The 17,614-nt window shown below is 45.3% G+C and overlaps 1 protein-coding gene across 4 annotated transcripts in view; it reads left to right on the top strand.

The window, feature by feature from the left end:
* The first annotated feature begins 397 nt into the window (after positions 1-397).
* CENPH (centromere protein H) overlaps positions 398-17,614 on the top strand; it is a 131,334-nt gene continuing 114,117 nt past the window's right edge. For 2 of the 4 annotated variants that reach the window (XM_029575761.1, XM_029575755.1), the window contains exon 1: positions 398-832. In XM_029575761.1, coding sequence (XP_029431621.1) covers positions 705-832 — 128 coding nt within the window. In that variant the 5' untranslated portion in view covers positions 398-704. Of the gene's footprint in view, positions 833-1,097; positions 1,305-17,614 lie in introns of those variants that run through there. The other 2 variants (XM_029575747.1, XM_029575767.1) reach the window with 2 other exon arrangements.

Below are 17,614 nucleotides of genomic sequence, written 5' to 3'. Positions count from 1 at the left end.
CCTCACATCTCTGGCCCCCCACACACTCATTCCCCCCCAGTACATCCCCGGCCCCCACACACTCATTACCCTCTCCCAACATACTAACTCCTTCCCTCCTAATACCTGGCCGTAGCTGCACACTCTGGATTCCTTTGCTGTTGTTCTCCAACGCTGTGCTGCTGGCCTTACCGTTTTGCCTACGTGCGATGCTGTGCTGGCTGGGTCTGCCCACAAAATGTGCTTCTGACGTGTGCATCAACAAGGCTTGCAGCTCCTGCTCTGATTGGCTTACTGCTGCAATATAGGGATAGGGTGTGCCTGCTATGGACAGGCTTCATCGCAGCAGCAGCCAATCACTGTAACATGATTCAGAGCACAAGTCCCGCCCAACAAGCCCAAAAAAACGCGACTGGCAGAAAAAATAGCCCAATTAAAAGCAACTAGCGAATCGGAAAAAAAACCGCGAATGACTAGGAAAAGAAGCCCAATCTCGCGGTAAATAAGCGAGGTTGGCAACACTGGGCTAGAGTTAGGGGCCGTTGCGTGCTCGTGTACGAAGTGCTCCGTTCTGCGCGCTGGCTAATTGGTTGGCTCCCGAGATAGCTTAGGTGTGCGCTCCGGGAGCGCGAATTTCGAACGGTGGTCGTTTAGGCTGCTGTGGTTTCCGTGGACGTGGGCCGCAGCAGAGGGGCGTGAAAGGGCTGCCAGTAACCGGCCGCAGCATGGAAAAGCCTCTGTCGCCTCCAGTGTTGGACTCTGTGTGCGAGCAGCTGGGGAGCGTACGTGCTACGCAGGCCCCGGTGATTCGGCTCCCTACTTCACTCAAGGAAGATTTCCCGAAGCTCCTCAGGTTGGTGGCTGGACTGGCTCTGTACTAGAGCCTGTGGGGAAGCTCAGCGCTGAGTCTGGCTGGTATCGCTAGAGAAACAAGTAGAAGGAAGTAATTTATGGGTGGGCGCAAGGCATGATGTTAGATTCAGGTGAAGATGACATTTGATAGCCTTGTAATAAGTAAAATCAGGAAATTGCCACCAGCACCACTAGGAACAGATTAAGGATTTTTCTGCTTCTAGACACTTTGGTGTTTTCACCCCCCATCTTCTGCAAGGATTTACTATAGGGTAGCAGAGGGTTGCTCTCTATTGAATGAGCTTCAGCAGAGCTGGAAGGCAGCAAATCTTAGCCAACCTGCTACCCCTAAATGTGTGCCGCCCTAGGCACAAACATTATGGATGCCTATTGACAAATCCAGACTAATCACAGCCCTCCATTCCTCCTCCCTCCCCCAAAAAGTGGAATACTTCAGTTTTGGTCACACTGAGGTAAGAGAAGGGGTTGGGAATGCAGTAACAGGCCGATGCAAAGTGTGTGTGTGGGTGGGTGGGAAACAGCTGTTCATAATTGAGCGCCTGCTCTCCCAACACGTGCTGATCAACCTCTCCGGGGCACCCAGTGTTAATTTCTGAAGGTAAAAATGTGTGCATGGGGCGCAGATTTTTTTTTTTAATTGGGGAGATGAGCGCTATTAACTTCACAGGGGTTGGATGTGCGTTTTGAACGTGCTAATCCCCTTGTAGCATAAGGGGTTATGGATGCACGGCCAACTCAGGCGAGTGCACTGTATTGCAATGCCTGAATGAATTTGGCACACATTATAATCCCACAAGTGGCCATATAGCCATTGTTACACATTTCAGGCAGGTAGTCACCAAAAAGGTAAGGTGAAAACAGGAAGAAACGCAACTTGCCCACAGCCTTTACTAAGAAGCACTGGTGCAAAAAAAGTTTCTAAATTATGGTGTCCCACAAAATATGGTTTTAATGCCCCGTTTCCTTTCCTATATTTTTTTCCTCTTCTTACTGCTTTTTCCCCACCTCTGCGCTTCTCATACCTACCTCAGGCCTGCTTGTCTTTTCCTTCCTGCAATGGCAGGTCATTGGCTCTGCTCCCCATTTTACCTGCTGGTTTTCCATCATGTCTCCTTTTTCGTATAGTTGTATAGCATCGCAGGAACTGTCTCAAGCACAGCACATCTTTAAGAAAAAAATAACATTACCTCCCCCTGTAAACAATAATACAAAATTTACAACAGGCAAGCCACATTATAAAATATAGTGGTAAAAAATCCTAAAACATACTCTACCCCAAAATACAGACAAAAATAATAAATTAAACTTACAATCCCACACAACAATCTACTTATTAATATTAAATTTGAAAAAAGGAAGATCCAAAAATATCCACTCTTGCTGCTAACCTAAAAAACAAAATATTGCCAGCCCAGCTAAGAAAACACCCAGTTCTCCCAATTCACTCCTGAGGAAGCTTTCTCCCAGCCACTTGTTCCAGAGGTACATGATGATGTCTGTGGGTGGAAGGGAGAAGTCTCAGCGGGAGCAGTATCCTGGAGGCACAGGAATCTAGGGATAGGGCCTTTCTCCTCTGGGGGGAGGCAGTTGGAAGAAAAGCTCTCCCAGGCAGCTCTGGCAGGTTACAGTGTATTGCTCTTCTCCCTTCCATTATAGACTGCCTCTTCAAGAGGCCTGTGATAGCAGCATCCTGGTAGCACAATAACCCAAGGAGGGGGCTGCTTTCATCTCTGGGTGAGACCGATGAAAGAAGAATCTCCAGTTTTGAAAAGAGTGGCTGTGATTTTTGTTTTTGCTTCTATTGCAAAATTCTCTGAGATGTTCCGGATGTACTATTCCCTAGCTATCACAGCTTGCATCTCTCTGAATATTACACTGTCACCCAACTGTGGTGGGGAATAATGTAGTGTTTCTTCAGTCTGCTTTAAGTGTGAATAGTGCTGAAGGCAGAAGTGTTAGAGCTGTGTTTGGAAGGAAGATTAGTCGCAATTTATTTATGAACATCTGGCTTTTCTCAAACTTGGTTTCAAGGCAGATTACAATAAATTGAATTAAATAGAGGCAATAGAACAGCTTACAGTCAAATCAGAATTTGCAATTTAATGAAGAATTGGGATCCCGTATAGGAAATACCATTTGTAAATAGTTTCAAGACCCAGTTGTGTCCCTGTTGTGTATAACACAGTCCTTCACAAAGGGTTCTGGAAGTTAGGTTGAAGATGTAGATCTTATGAGAAGGCCTGGCTGAAAAAATATGCCTTAGCTTTTTTTGCTGAACTTAACGAAGCATGGCTCCATAAGAACATAAGTTGCCATACTGGGTCAGTCAAGCCCAGCATCCTGTTTCCAACAGTGGCCAATCTAGGTTACAAGTACCTGGCAATTACCCAAAATATTAAGTAGATCCCATGTTTCTAATGCCAGTAAAAACAGTGGCTATTCCCTAAGTCCACTTGATTTAATAGGAAATCCTCGCTTCAAAAGCATCCCCTCTTCCATTCAATATGACAACTGTACAATACATATAGTAATTTAGGAATTATCCTCGACACAAAACTGAACCTTAACTCACACACCAAAACTTTCTTTAGAAATTCTGTCTAGAAAATAAAGCTACTGAGACATGTAAAACCACTATTTGATCTGGTTCATTTCCGCGCAATTGTACAATCACTAATTCTCTCCGGCACTGGTTATTGCAACTCTTTACTATTAGGCCTACCACAAATCACTACTCATCCATTACAGTTACTAAACATAATATACATAATACCAAATTCCGAGAACACATTTCCCTGGTCCTTCACAAACTTTACTGGCTGACTGTTAAATGGCATATACAATTTAAAACCCTGATGATTCTTCACACAATTATCTACAGTAATATCACTTCCTGGCTTTCTGCTTCTCTTCACATAACCACCCCATGTAGGAATCTCTGCTCAAAAAACAAAACTCCTACTTCAAGTCCCATCACCGAAAACTACTAGACTAGTATTCACCAGAGAACGTGCATTCTCAGTTGCTAGACCCATACTCTGGAACTCAAACCCTCCAGAAGTCCGTTTAATCTCAGATAACCTGTTCAAGAAAGCCATCAAACACTATCTCTTTATTCAGGCCTTTCCTGATCTATGCCAAACTTCACAAGCAAATTAGTTATATCTTAGTTTAGCTTTCAATTATTTATTGTTTGAAGCCTGCATGTATTTTCCTTTTAAAGATGTCTGTTTATTATTTTAATAATGTTATTTAAATGACTTATGTATGTAAAATTGTAACCCGACCCGAACTTGGGAGGGATGGGATATAAATACTTTTAAATAAATAAAATTAATGGATTTCTCCTCCAAGAACTAATCCAAACCGTTTTTAAATCCAGCTACATTAACTGCCCTTACCACATCCTCTGGCAACAAATTCCAGAGCTTAATTGTGCACTGAATGAGGGAGAATGTTCTCTGATTTTTAAATGTGCTACTTGCTAACTTCATGGAATTTCCCCCTAGTCCTTCTATTTTCATGTAGATAAGCATCTGAATTAGCCATGCTGTCTGGGGTACATCTTCCGTGCCACTAGGTGGGGGAGCTCTCTCTAAGTCTAGAAAATCTTTCAGCTAGGAGCTCCCTCCTGCATGTTGCCAGTATTGCCTCAGGCTCCTCAGTCAGGTTTTTTTTTCCGCGCGACCGTTAGCCTTGCGGAGCTCCTCTCTCCTGAGAGAAACTGAAATTGTGAGGGAAAAACTCTGACAAAAGTTAAAAGAAAAGATTTTTTAAAAAGCAGCAGTTTAACATCTCTGAGGTCTGCTGAGCTATGCCTCTTCCAGGTTTTAAATTTTGCTCGTGTGGCAAAATTACGTCTGCCACAGATGGCCACTCATCTTGTTACCTGTGTCTCGGACCTCAACATGATCAACAGAACCATGTGGACTGCGGACGCATGTTCCCACGGGCTCAAAGACAGTGAGCCGCAAAGATCCAAGATTTACGGTCCAGAGCTTCAGGCTCATATGCCACTTCTGAAGCCTCTGTTCGCTCCTCTCCAGGTCCGAAGCGAAGACAGAAGGACCCGTCATCGAGGAGAGCTTCTTCAGTTGACCCCCCCACCCAGGTCAGGACACCGTCCTTTGACCACTAGCTTTCGACATCGACGCAGAGAGGACATTGTGACGCAATCTGCTTCGAGCGACCACCTGTGATGCAACCCACTCCTATCAACGTACCGGAGGTTTCCCCAACGCAGCCCACTCCTAAATTGCCAAAGAAGCACCATTCTGGTCATAAAGGGAAGAAACAAGTTTCAACACCCTTGTTGGTAGAATCAGAGGGCGAGTTATCACCAATTCACATCTCTATTACCGGGATCATCGTCTTCTGCTTCTGTATCACCCATTGCTACACAGATCCCAGGAAATGTTTTGCCTTCACAACCACCATTAATGCCTGCACCATCTCCACAGCCATCTGTGTTGGCATTAGCGACACAAGCAATGTCTCAAATCACCACCATTCTTAATTAATTTTTACAGTCGGTAGCAACATCGACAGTACCACACACAGGTCTTCCACAACAACCATTAACTGTTTCAGAAGATCCAGCATTACCTAGTACGGCGCCAAAAAGCCTCCCACCTTCACAGTTACCAATAACAGAGGACATTTCAGATTCAGATACTACCTCGAACTCCTCAATGGGTTACCCCTCTGATCCACCAGACTTACCTCCACAACCTTCTTCCCCTCCGGAGGACCTCTCATATTCTCAATTTGAGAAAGTTGGTCAGATATTGAACATTGAAACCAAGAGGATCCCAGACCCCCCGACAAGAAAGGTTGGGCATCCTGAAAATATTTGATGTTCCCAATGAGCCGGTGGCTTTGCCGCAACACCAGGTTTTAACAAGCTTAAAGGAAAAAGCATGGGACACTCCCTTATCCACCCCTCCAACATCTCGAAAGGTAGACATTAAATACTGGATGAAAGATTCTGCCTTTCATACTGCAGTCCAACTTCCACACCAATCAGTCATGGTTGAATCTGCAATGCAGAAAGCTCATAAGGCAAAAATACATTCTAACACTCCTCCAATTAAAGAAAATAAGTCCCTAGATAAATTCGCTAAGAAGTCCTTCCAATCCGCAATGCTCAATGCCAGGATACAAAATCATCAGTTTTATATAGCTCAATTTGAGAGCTTTCAGGCATTAAAACCACACCTACAACAAGGATCTCCGGATAACACATTACCCATTCCATAGTATAACTTGGAAGAAGGGTTAAGACCTCTTTTAAGATCAGTACATGAGGGGTTTGAAGTATCTGCTAAATCATCAGCAAATGCCTTAGTGGCACAACGTCTTGCATGGTTACGCTCCAGTGCTATTCGTGATGATGTCCACGACAAACTCGCAAATTTACCTTGTCGCCTGGATAATTTGTTTGGGGACCAGTTTACAGCTACTGTTACAAAACGTAAGGAACAAAAAACTGCAGTCCTTTCTTTAACAGCACCTCAGAATTCCACCACAACATGATGTCAATACACTAATCCTGCTCTTTACAGGAAACCATATTATAAACCTCAAACATTTATCCACCAAGGCAATAACAGTATCAACCACCAGCACCTCGTCAGTGAGCAAAAACCCCCGTCAACCTAGACAACAGACTGATCCTCAACCAGCAAAACCTGCATCAGGTTTTTAAAGATTGTTCTGCCACCACCACCAGTAGGGGGCAGATTATCCAATTTTCTTCCAGCCTGGAGCAAGATAACATTGGATCAATGGGTACTATCCATAATACAACAAGGATATTCTCTCCATTTTTCCTCCCTTCCTACCCTTCCACATCGAATCCATCAAAAAGCTTTTGCATCTCAGAAATTTCATCTTCTGCAAGAAATACAACTTCTCTTACAGAACAATTGTATTCAGAAGATACCTTACCCGGAGAAATATCTAGGGTTTTACTCCCAATATTTCCTAATTCCCAAGAAATCAGGACTACGCCCAATCTTAGACCTCCGCTCACTCAACAAATATTATTTATTTATTTATTTATTTGCCAGCTTTTCTATACCGATATTAGAAGGCACATCATATCGGTTTACATTTGAACAATAAGTGGAAAATACAATGAACAGGGAGAGGGGTAGGGGACAACAAGAATAACAAGTTGCAACAAAGATGCTGCAGCTAGGAGGAGGCTCTATTTGTGGGCCTGAAAAGTAGAACTAGAGTGATAACATATTAACATAGTACTTAGAGCGGGGATTAGGTTATATGCAAGGTGAAGGGGGGGGTGACTGTGGCGGTGGTTACAAGGAACTAGTCAGGAAATGCCTGGTGGAAAAGCCAAGTAAATAGCATTTTCTTGAATTTAAAGGGGCAGGGCTCAAGGCGGAGGTTTGTAGGTAGAGCATTCCAGTGAGTGGAATATCTTCAGACAGAGAAATTCAAAATGACTTCTCTCAAATCCATTCTCCCTTTTCTTCAACCCAAGGATTGGATGTGTTCACTGGACCTGAAGGATGCATATGCACACATTCCAATGCATCCCAATTCCAGATGTTACCTGTGTTTCCAGATGGAAAATCAACACTTCCAATACAAAGTCCTTCCATTTGGCCTTTCCTCTGCCCCAAGAGTGTTCACCAAGTGCCTGGCAGTGGTGGTGGCACACCTTCGACTACATGGGGTGCAGATATTCCCTTATCTAGACGATTGGCTGATAGTAGCAGGCTATCAAGCACTATTACAGGACAATCTTCTTCAAACGATTTCATGCCTAGACAATCTAGGCCTTCTCATCAACTATGAAAAATCAAATCTGGAACCCACTCAGACTTAACAGTTTATAGGAACCCTCATAGACACAGTCCAAGACAAAGCATTCCTGCCGTATCCGAGAGCGTTAACCCTCTCAACGGTAGCTACAACTCTTCACATTACGATAGTGCCAGCGCGCCAGGTCCTCACTGTTCTTGGACATATGGCTGCATCCATTTATGTGATTCCAAATACGCGCCTCCATATGCGCAGTCTCCAATGGGGGTTAAAACATCAATGGGACCAATTTCTCCAACCATTGTCGACCCCCCCCCCCCTCCCCCATCTCATTAATCAACAGCATGAAACATGATCTGCAGTGGTGGATACTTCCAGAAAAACTGCAAACGGGCTCCCCCTTACGCCCATTACGACATCAGATCATACTAACCACAGATGCATCCCCCACAGGAAGGGGAGCACACTTGAACCACTTACAGAGACAAGGTCAGTGGACTTCATACGAATGGACACTGCACATAAACCTCTTGGAACTGCGAGCGGTACGTTACGCCCTTCGAGCCTTCGAAAACTTCCTTCAGGAAAGAATTGTAATGATTCACACGGACAATCAAGTTACAATGTTTAACATCGACAAAGGAGGGTCCGGTTCATGGAACCTCTGCAAGGAAACTGTTCAGATTCTGGAATGGGCCCACTGCAGGCTCATCTCCCTACAGGCGACTTATCCACCAGGCATTCACAATTCAAGAGCAGACAAGACTCAGCAGGAATTTTCACCCCCATGAATGGGAACTAAACCCAGAAGTGACCAGTCACATATTCTCAATTTGGGGTCTCCCATCCATAGATCTCTTTCCAACAGATGTCAACACAAAACTAAAGACTTTTTGCTCCGTTTACCCGAGCCACACAGATTCGCTCCAGATGCCTTTTTAATCAGTTGGGGACACAATCTATTGTACGCATTTCCTCCGATATCTCTCATCGCTCGAACAATTCAGAGGTGTATCGAAGACCAAGCGGATCTTAATACACGTAGCACCGGCATGGCTAAGGCAGCCATGGTACAGCTACTTCCTACACCTATCAATTTGCAATCCAATGCCTCTGGGGGGGGGGGGGGACAGCGATCGCCTTCTTACACAGGACAACTGATCACTGCTACATCCCCTTCACTCTTCCTTACACCTCTCGGTATGGAGATTGAGAGGCTCGCATACCAACATTTGAACATCTCTCCTGCTCTCCAGGGCAGTGGTTCTCAACCTTTTTTCGGCCAGGACACACCTGACAGATGGTTCTCACATGTGTGACACACTGAACATGTGACCGTCACGGGGCAAAATGTAAATATACATTCTGCATCCTCAGGAACCCCCTCGACCCCCAAAAATGGGTGCAAAGCAGAACTAGGGCATTACCCATACAACTTACCATACAAAAAAAGATATTCTGGTTCTGATGACATCTCAGTAAAAGCAAAACAAACTCTCTCTTTACTGGCAGGCACAATACCCCGGCCTTATGAAAAGATAGTAATTTACCACTACAAATATTTAACCAGGCCCTAAACACTAATACACCTCCTATTAGGAAAACAGAGCAAGCCAAGTTGCTATAGATAGAAACCCACTTAGAAACAATTGTAAAACTATACTAATAAATGTTATAAAACAGCTGATGAACAAAATAACATCAAACAATTAAAAACTCATAAAAATGATTACACATTGTCCAAATATCAATAAAATATTTCAAAACAGCAGACACATCACATAATACCCAATAATTAAAATGGCAGTCAATCAAGAAAAATAAGCTTAAAAAGCCACCTTTACTTACCCTCTCCAGCAACTCTCCTCTCCTTTCCCTCGCAGGCCAAGGCCAAAGGCACTCACCAGAAGCAGCAGTGGCTGCTGAAGCTCTGTCCTCACAGTCCTCTTCCTTAGGGCCCACAACCTGTCTCACACAGACCAGTAACCTCCCTAACTAGTATCTCTTCCTCACACAGACACCAGTCACCTCCCTGACCAGTCTCTGTCTCTCACACAGACCCAGTCACCTCGCTGACCAGTCTCTGTCTCTCTTTCACACACACCAATCACTTCGCTGACCAATCTCTGTCTGTCTCTCACAGAAACACATCACCTCTGACCAGTCTCTCAATCACACAATGCTCTGTCACTTACATAGAAGCTGTCAATCACACACAAATGCTCTTGCTCCCATTCCACCACAACCCACAAAGCTGCCACTCACACACCCAGGCACCCATTCTATCACACACACAGCGCTGCCACTCAAGTACCCAGGCACCCATTGTACCACACACACACACACACAAAACTGCCACTCATGCACCCATTGTACCACACACACAAGCTCTCACTCATGCACCCAGGTACCATTCTACCACACACACACACACACAAAGCTGCCACTCATGCACCCATTCTACCACACACACACAGAGCTGCCACTCATGCACCCATTCTACCACACACACACAGAGCTGCCATTCATGCACCCATTCTACCACACACACACACACAAAGCTGCCACTCATGCACCCATTCTACCACACACACACTCATGCACCCATTCTACCACACACACACACACAAAGCTGCCACTCGTGCACCCATTCTACCACACACACACACACAAAGCTGCCACTCCTGCACCCATTCTACCACACACACACACACACACACACAAAGCTGCCACTCATGCACCCAATCTACCACACACACAAGCTCACATGGAGCCTCTTCTCATTGTTTGGCCCAATAAGCCTGGCCTCCACTTATCAGTCGCTGCTGGCCTGACCTCCGGCGGCGTGCAATGTCTCTCCTTCCGCCTCCGGCAGTGTGCAGGGTCTCTCTGCTCTTCGTCCCGCCGGCCTGGCCTCTGGCGGTGGCGCACAGATCACTCTTCAGCTGCTGGTGGCGGCGCGCAGTGTCTCCATTCTTCGGCCCCACCGGCGGTGCACAGGTCTCGCTAGTCTTTGCCGGCGGTGGCGCGCAGCATCGCTTCCTTCTTCGGCCCCGCCAGCGGCGCGCAGCATCGCTTCCTTCTTCAGCCCCGCCAGCGGCACGCAGCGTCTCTCCCTTCTTCGGCCCCGCAGGCGGCGCGCAGGTCTCTCCAGTCTTCAGTCGGCGGTGGCACGCAGCATCTTTCCACTCTTCAGTCCTGCCCCTGGGGAGAAGGGAAGCACAAGCGGGGCAGTGGGACACCGGGAGCCGCGACACACCTGCCGGTGCTTGGTGACACATTGGTGTGTCGCGACACACCGGTTGAGAACCGCTGCTCCAGGGTATATTACTATCCTCAAGGAAACTTTCCACAAGGCTCAATTACCAAAGAAAATGAACTCGCTATAACTCCTGGTGTTTATCCACAGGAACAGACCCATTCACTTGCTCACCAGAACAATTTCTTTCATACTTTCATCTCCTATACAGTGACGGACTCTCCGCTTCCTCTTTACGGGTACATTTAAGCACTATCGCAGCCTACCACATCCCTCTTAATGGAAAGCCTATTTCATGTCATTCTTTAGTTTCGACATTCATGAAAGGAGTATTGTGCCTACGTCCACCTTTACAGAAACCTCCGGTGCCGTGGGATATTAACACAGTTCTCGAACAGCTCATGCTTCCACTGTTCGAACCTTTAGAAACTTGTCACCTTCGTTACCTCTCGTGGAAGGTACTCTTTTTTTTTTTTGGTAGCATTAACTTCAGCGAGACAGATAAGTGGAACTACAAGCCCTGGTTCATTACCCTCCTTATCTTCAATTTCACCATGACAAAGTGACTTTACGGACACACCCGAAATTTCTTCCAAAGGTGATCTCCAGTTTCCATATTAACCAAACTATCACCTTACCTACGTTTCATCCAAAACCTCATCACAATGATGATAATAGCAAACTACATACTCTAGACTGTAAACGTGCACTGGCTTACTACAAAAGATTCTCCCACTAGGCCATCCAACTATTCATTTCATTCAATCCAAATTCGCAAGGACGGCCGGTAACAGAGACATGGACATCCAAATGCATACAGTTTTGCTATGCTCAAATATCACAGATGTTACCTGCAACACCAAAAGCACATCAGGTACGCGCAATAGCAACTTCAATAGCCATCCTCCATGAAGTACCAATCATAGATATCTGTAAAGCGGCGACATGGTTATCGTTACGCACTTTCACATCCCACTATTGTTTGGATAAACAAGCAGCGGATGACGCATTAATGGGACGGACTATCCTTCAGAAGAGCACAAGTTCTACTGAAACGAAGCCTTCATAGGAACTGTCCGCCATTACCTCTAGTATTGGGCAAATCCAACACTCTGGACATATTACAACTGCTCAATACATCAGCTGGGGACTCCCAGACAGCAAGGCTAATTCAGATGGTTATCTACATGAAAAGAGCAAGTTTGCTTACCGTAAACTGGTGTTTTCCGTAGATAGCAGATGAATTAGCCATGCTGACCCGCCCGCCTTCCCGGACAGTTCTAACCTAACTTACTTGCTTTGATACTGACTGAGGAGCTTGAGGCAATACTGGCAACATGCAGGAGGGAGCTCCTAGCTGAAAGATTTTACTAGACTTAAAGAGAGCTCTGCCACCAAGTGGCATGAAAGACGTACCCCAGACAGCATGGCTAATTCATCTGCTATCTACGGAAAACACCGTTTATGGTAAGCAAATTTGCTCTTATCCAAAAGAGTAAATAAATGATTCACATTTACCCATTCTATACCTCTCATGATTTTATAGGCCTCTAGCATATCCCCCTCAGCCGTCTCTTCTCCAAGCTGAATAGTCCTAACCTCTTTAGCCTTTCCTCATAGGAGAGCCATTCCATCCCCTTTCATTTTGGTCACCTTTCTCTGTATCTTCTCTAGTGCAACCATATCTTTTTTTTGAGATGCGGCGACCAGAAATGTATACAGTACTCCAGATGTGGGCTTATCATGGAGCGACAACAGAGGCATTAAGACACTTTCCATTTTATTCACCATTCCCTTCCTAACATTCTGTTTGCTTTTTTGACTGCTGCCGCACACTGAGACGACCATGTCAATGTATTATCCGTATGACGCCTAGATCTTTTTCCTGTGTGGTAGCTCCTAATATGGAACCTAACATGTAACTACAGCATGGGTTATTTTTCTCTATATGCATCACCTTGCACTTATTCACATTAAATTTCATCTGCCATTTGGATGCCCAATCTTCCAGTCTCGCATGGTAGTCCTGCAATTTATCACAATCCACTTGTGATTTAACGACTCTGAATAATTTTGAAGAAATTAAAGGAGACTATATGCATCACTCTCCTGAGATGATACCAAAAGGTTACTCCCTCGTTTGAATTTCTCCTGAGGTGATATCCATTCGATCGCTCCTATAGTCAAGTGCCTTGGTCCAGTAGCTGATTCTCGACATGGACATAGCTGATGGGAGATCCAGCTGAAAGGCTAGTGGTTGCAGGAAGCCATGCATAGCAGTAAAGGCCGTAGCCCTCTGCCCATCTCAGCCGGAGACCGGAGCTGTACTCGGCCAAGCCGGGCTGAGCACAGGTGAAGTTGTTTTATTTATTTTTGCAACAGCAAGAGAGTAAGGGGGTAGAGAGTATTAAGAATCCCACCACTTTCCGGTCTCCGAGTTTGAGCACACTGTTCCAACTCTGTTTCCCGCTTCCTGGAGGGCTCGGGATCGCAGTAGTCTGGTGGGTTGAGCAGCCTTTTAAGGCTAGGCCCCATTCTGAAGCTTTTCTGTGGTGCTGCATGGTAGGCTGTGGCAGTCTTCACACGTTTTTGTTCTGTGCATGTTCGCACATCTGGGCCTGCGGTCGGTTCGTGCCTGTATCCAGGTGGGGCGTCCGCCGGGGCCGCATACTTGGATGTCCAAAAATTTTTGTGCATCCAGTTTTTGGGTGTCCAAGTTGGGTATCCAGGGATAGATGTTCCTTTTTCTTGGATATCCTTATTTGAACGGAAGCACAGTTTGACGCTTTGATGTCAAATGCTGTTGAGGGTATTGATGGTGGATGCATACCATAGCGCCGGTAATAAAGAAGCCTGTTTGCTGCTTGCCATTTTAGGACATTGTACCCTCTAAACTGTGTCGGTGCTGCCTGGTGGCTCAGGGGGAGTTCTCCGGCCCTACCCTAAAATAGTGGGAATGAGACCAGAGTGGGATGTGTCAGATGTTTTTCTCCTGGTTTTGAGGCCCCCACTAACTGGATCATCAACAGGGGAGGAGTACTTAGTGGATGCTAGAACGCCGCCCTCTGCTTTTGCCATGGAATCTTTCACCTTTTTCTTAAGAACATAAGAAATTGCCATGCTGTGTCAGACCAAGGGCCCATCAAGCCCAGCATTCTGTTTCCAACAGAGGCCAAACCAGGCCACAAGAACCTGGCAAGTACCCAAACACTAAGAAGATCTCATGCTACTGATGCAATTAATAGTGGCTATTCCCTTGGTTGGAATTTTTTTCAGGGGCTGCAGTCCTTTCTACAGGCATGAAATGTAGAGCCAGCATCTGTGTGAGGGTATCCAGCCACCCTGGGCGGTGATGTCATGATGTCACATTCCTTCATTTTCCCCTCCCCAAGTCACAGTGCCCGCGTCACCAGAGCTCCTACCTCGCCAACCGATGCATCCCAGTGCATGACTCCTTCAATTTCAAACCTGCCACCCGACTCCTTCGCTTTATTTATTTATTTATTTTATTTATTTATTTAAAGAGTTTTCTATACCGATGTTAGTTGAAACATCACCTCGGTTTACATGGAACAAAGCAACGGAAATTACAAGTAACAGGGGAAGGGTAGGAGGTACAAAAAACCAATAGGAGAGCAGAGAAGCATAGGAACAATTAACAAGTGAACTATAATGTCATAAGAACAAGTTCATAGTCACATTCAGGTCATGATCCATCACAATTCAATATTCATCAAGGGGGTTGGGGAAAGGCTTGTTTGAATAGCCAGGTTTTGAGCTGGGCTCTGAATTTGGTGATGCAAGGTTCAAATCTGAGGTGGGTTGGGAGTGAGTTCCAGTGCATAGGTCCAGCAATGGAGAGCGCCCGATCCCTTGTAGCTGTGAGGTGTGCTATCTTTAAGGATGGCACATGGAGGGACCCTTTGTTAGTGGTCCTTGTCGGTCGATTCGAGCAGGCAAATTGGAGGGGATCTACCAGCCAGTTGGAGTGATGGGAATATAAGGCTTTATGGATAATGGTCAGGGATTTAAAGAGGATGCGGGAGGGAATAGGGAGCCAGTGTAGGTCCTTCAGTATAGGGGAAATATGGTCGTATTTATGAGCGTTGGAGAGGGTTCTGGCTACAGTGTTCTGTAGAATTTGGAGGGGCTTTAAGGAGGAGTAGGGTAGGCCAAGAAAGAGGGAGTTACAGTAATCCATCTTGGATGCCAGTGTAACCTGGACGACAGTGCGGAAGTCACTAGTGTGAAGGAGAGGTTTCAGGTTTTTTAAGACTTTAAGTTTGAAGAAACCCTCTTTGAGTATGGCACTGATATGTTTTTTGAAGTTCAGTTGTTGGTCGATTAGGACCCCCAGGTTCCTTGCGCAGGGCTGTGCATGAGGAATCTTGATAGCAGAGTCAATTGTGAGTCCGGGATTGGTAGGGGGGGGGGGGGGTGTGTGATGAGATATGAGGAGGAGTTCAGTTTTGGCAGTGTTTAGAGCAAGGTGGAGGTTGGTAAGTAAGGAGTTGATGGCAGCGAGATGGTTTCCCCAGGATTCAAGGGTGTCAGAGAGGGAGCCTTGAATGGGTATGATGATTTGCACATCATCATACCCCCCCCCCCCCCCCCCCCATTTTCCAAGGACACATTAATTTACATAGCGCGATGTGTGGTTTACCATTTTTCCACAGGTAAGTTCGAAGTGATGTTTCCAATCTACAGATATCTCTTTTTGTTAAATGGCAGGGAAGGGTTTGAAACATATATAGCCACTTGGGCACTATAATCATTTGGAACAGATACACCCTTCCTGTCAAGGACAGGGGAAAATCTCACCAGCCATGAAGTAAGTTTTCGTTTCTGTCAATATCTTATGGAAATTGACTGAGATTTGCTCCACATCCCTAGGTAAAATAATGCCCAGATAGATAAGATTCCGAGACCCAGCGCATAGGAAAAGTCCCCTCCCAAGTTGTTCGCACTATATCATCAGTAGGCAAAGCTTTTCATTTTTCAAGGTTCAGCTTCAACCTTGCTAATCCATACATTGCAAATTCCCCTTATCTTCTCTAAGTGCCCCTTTAATCCCTCAATCATCTAACGGTCCAACTGATTCCCTCACAGGCTTTCTGCTTCGGATATATTTAAAAAAGTTTTTACTGTGAGTTTTTGCCTCTACAGCCAACTTCTTTTCAAATTCTCTCTTAGCCTGTCTTATCAATGTCTTACATTTAACTTGCCAACGTTTATGCATTATCCTATTTTCTTCTGTTGGATCCTTCTTCCAATTTTTGAATGAAGATCTTTTGGCTAAAATAGCTTCTTTCACCTCCCCTTTTAACCATGCCGGTAATCGTTTTGCCGCCTTTCCACCTTTCTTAATGTGTGGAATACATCTGGACCATGCTTCTAGAATGGTATTTTTTAACAATGACCACGCCTCTTGCACACTTTTTACTTTTGTAGCTGCTCCTTTCAGTTTTTTTCTAACAATTTTTCTCATTTTCTCAAAGTTTCCCTTTTGAAAGTTTAGCACGAGAGCCGTGGATTTGCATACTGTTTCTCTTCCAGTCATTAATTCAAATTTGATCACATTATGATCACTATTGCCAAGCGGCCCCACCCCCGTTACCTCTCTCACCAAATCCTGTGCTCCACTGAGAATTACATCTAAAATTGCTCCCTCTCTCATCGGTTCCTGAACCAATTGCTCCATAAAGCTATCATTTATTCCATCCAGGAACGTTATCTCTCTAGCGTGTCCCGATGATACATTTACCCAGTCAATATTGGGGTAATTCAAGTCACCCATTATTACCACACTACCAATTTGGTTAGCTTCCCTAATTTCTCTTAGCATTTCACTGTCCATCTCACCATCTTGACCAGGTGGACGGTAGTATACTCCTATCACTATAGTCTTCCCCGACACATAAGGGATTTCTACCCATAAAGATTCAATTTTGCATTTAGTCTCATGCAGGATGTTTATCCTGTTGGACTCTATGCCATCCCGGACATAAAGTGCCACACCTCCTCCCGAGTGCTCCTCTCTGTCTTTGCGATATAATTTGTACCCCGGTATAGCACTGTCCCATTGGTTATCCTCTTTCCACCATGTCTCTGAGATGCCAATTAAGTCTGGCATCATTCACTGCTATACATTCTAATTCTCCCATCTTACTACTTAGAGTTCTGGCATTAGCATACAAACATTTCAAAGTTTGTTTTTTGTTTGTATTTTCATTCTGCTTTTTAATTGATAGGGATAAGTTAGAATTTTTTAGCTCAGGTGAGTTTTTAGTTACAGGCACTTGGACTACTTTTCTTATTATTGGAACCTCAGTCGGGATGCCCTAATTCTAATGCATCATTAGTATCCTTTGAAGATACCTCTCTCCGAACCATGCGCTGCTGAGCGACTGTCTGCTTTCCCCTTAGAGCAGCTTTTAAACTAGAACAATCTCCTTTTTAAAGGTTAGCGCCAGCAGTCTGATTCCACCCTGGTTAAGGTGGAGCCCATCCCTTCGGAAGAGACTCCCCCCCCCCCCCCCCCCCCCCCAAAAGGTTCCCCAGTTCCTAACAAAACTGAATCCCTCTTCCTTGCACCATCGTCTCATCCACGCATTGAGACTCCGGAGCTCTGCCTACCTCTGGTGACCTGCGCGTGGAACAGGGAGCATTTCAGAGAATGCTACCCTGGAGGTTCTGGATTTAATCTTTCTACCT

This window comes from Rhinatrema bivittatum, chromosome 1 (genome assembly GCF_901001135.1).
Source record: "Rhinatrema bivittatum chromosome 1, aRhiBiv1.1, whole genome shotgun sequence".
Taxonomy (NCBI): Eukaryota; Metazoa; Chordata; class Amphibia; order Gymnophiona; family Rhinatrematidae; genus Rhinatrema; species Rhinatrema bivittatum.
Note: the sequence above shows the minus strand (reverse complement) of the source record. Positions and strands in the feature narration are given on the sequence as shown.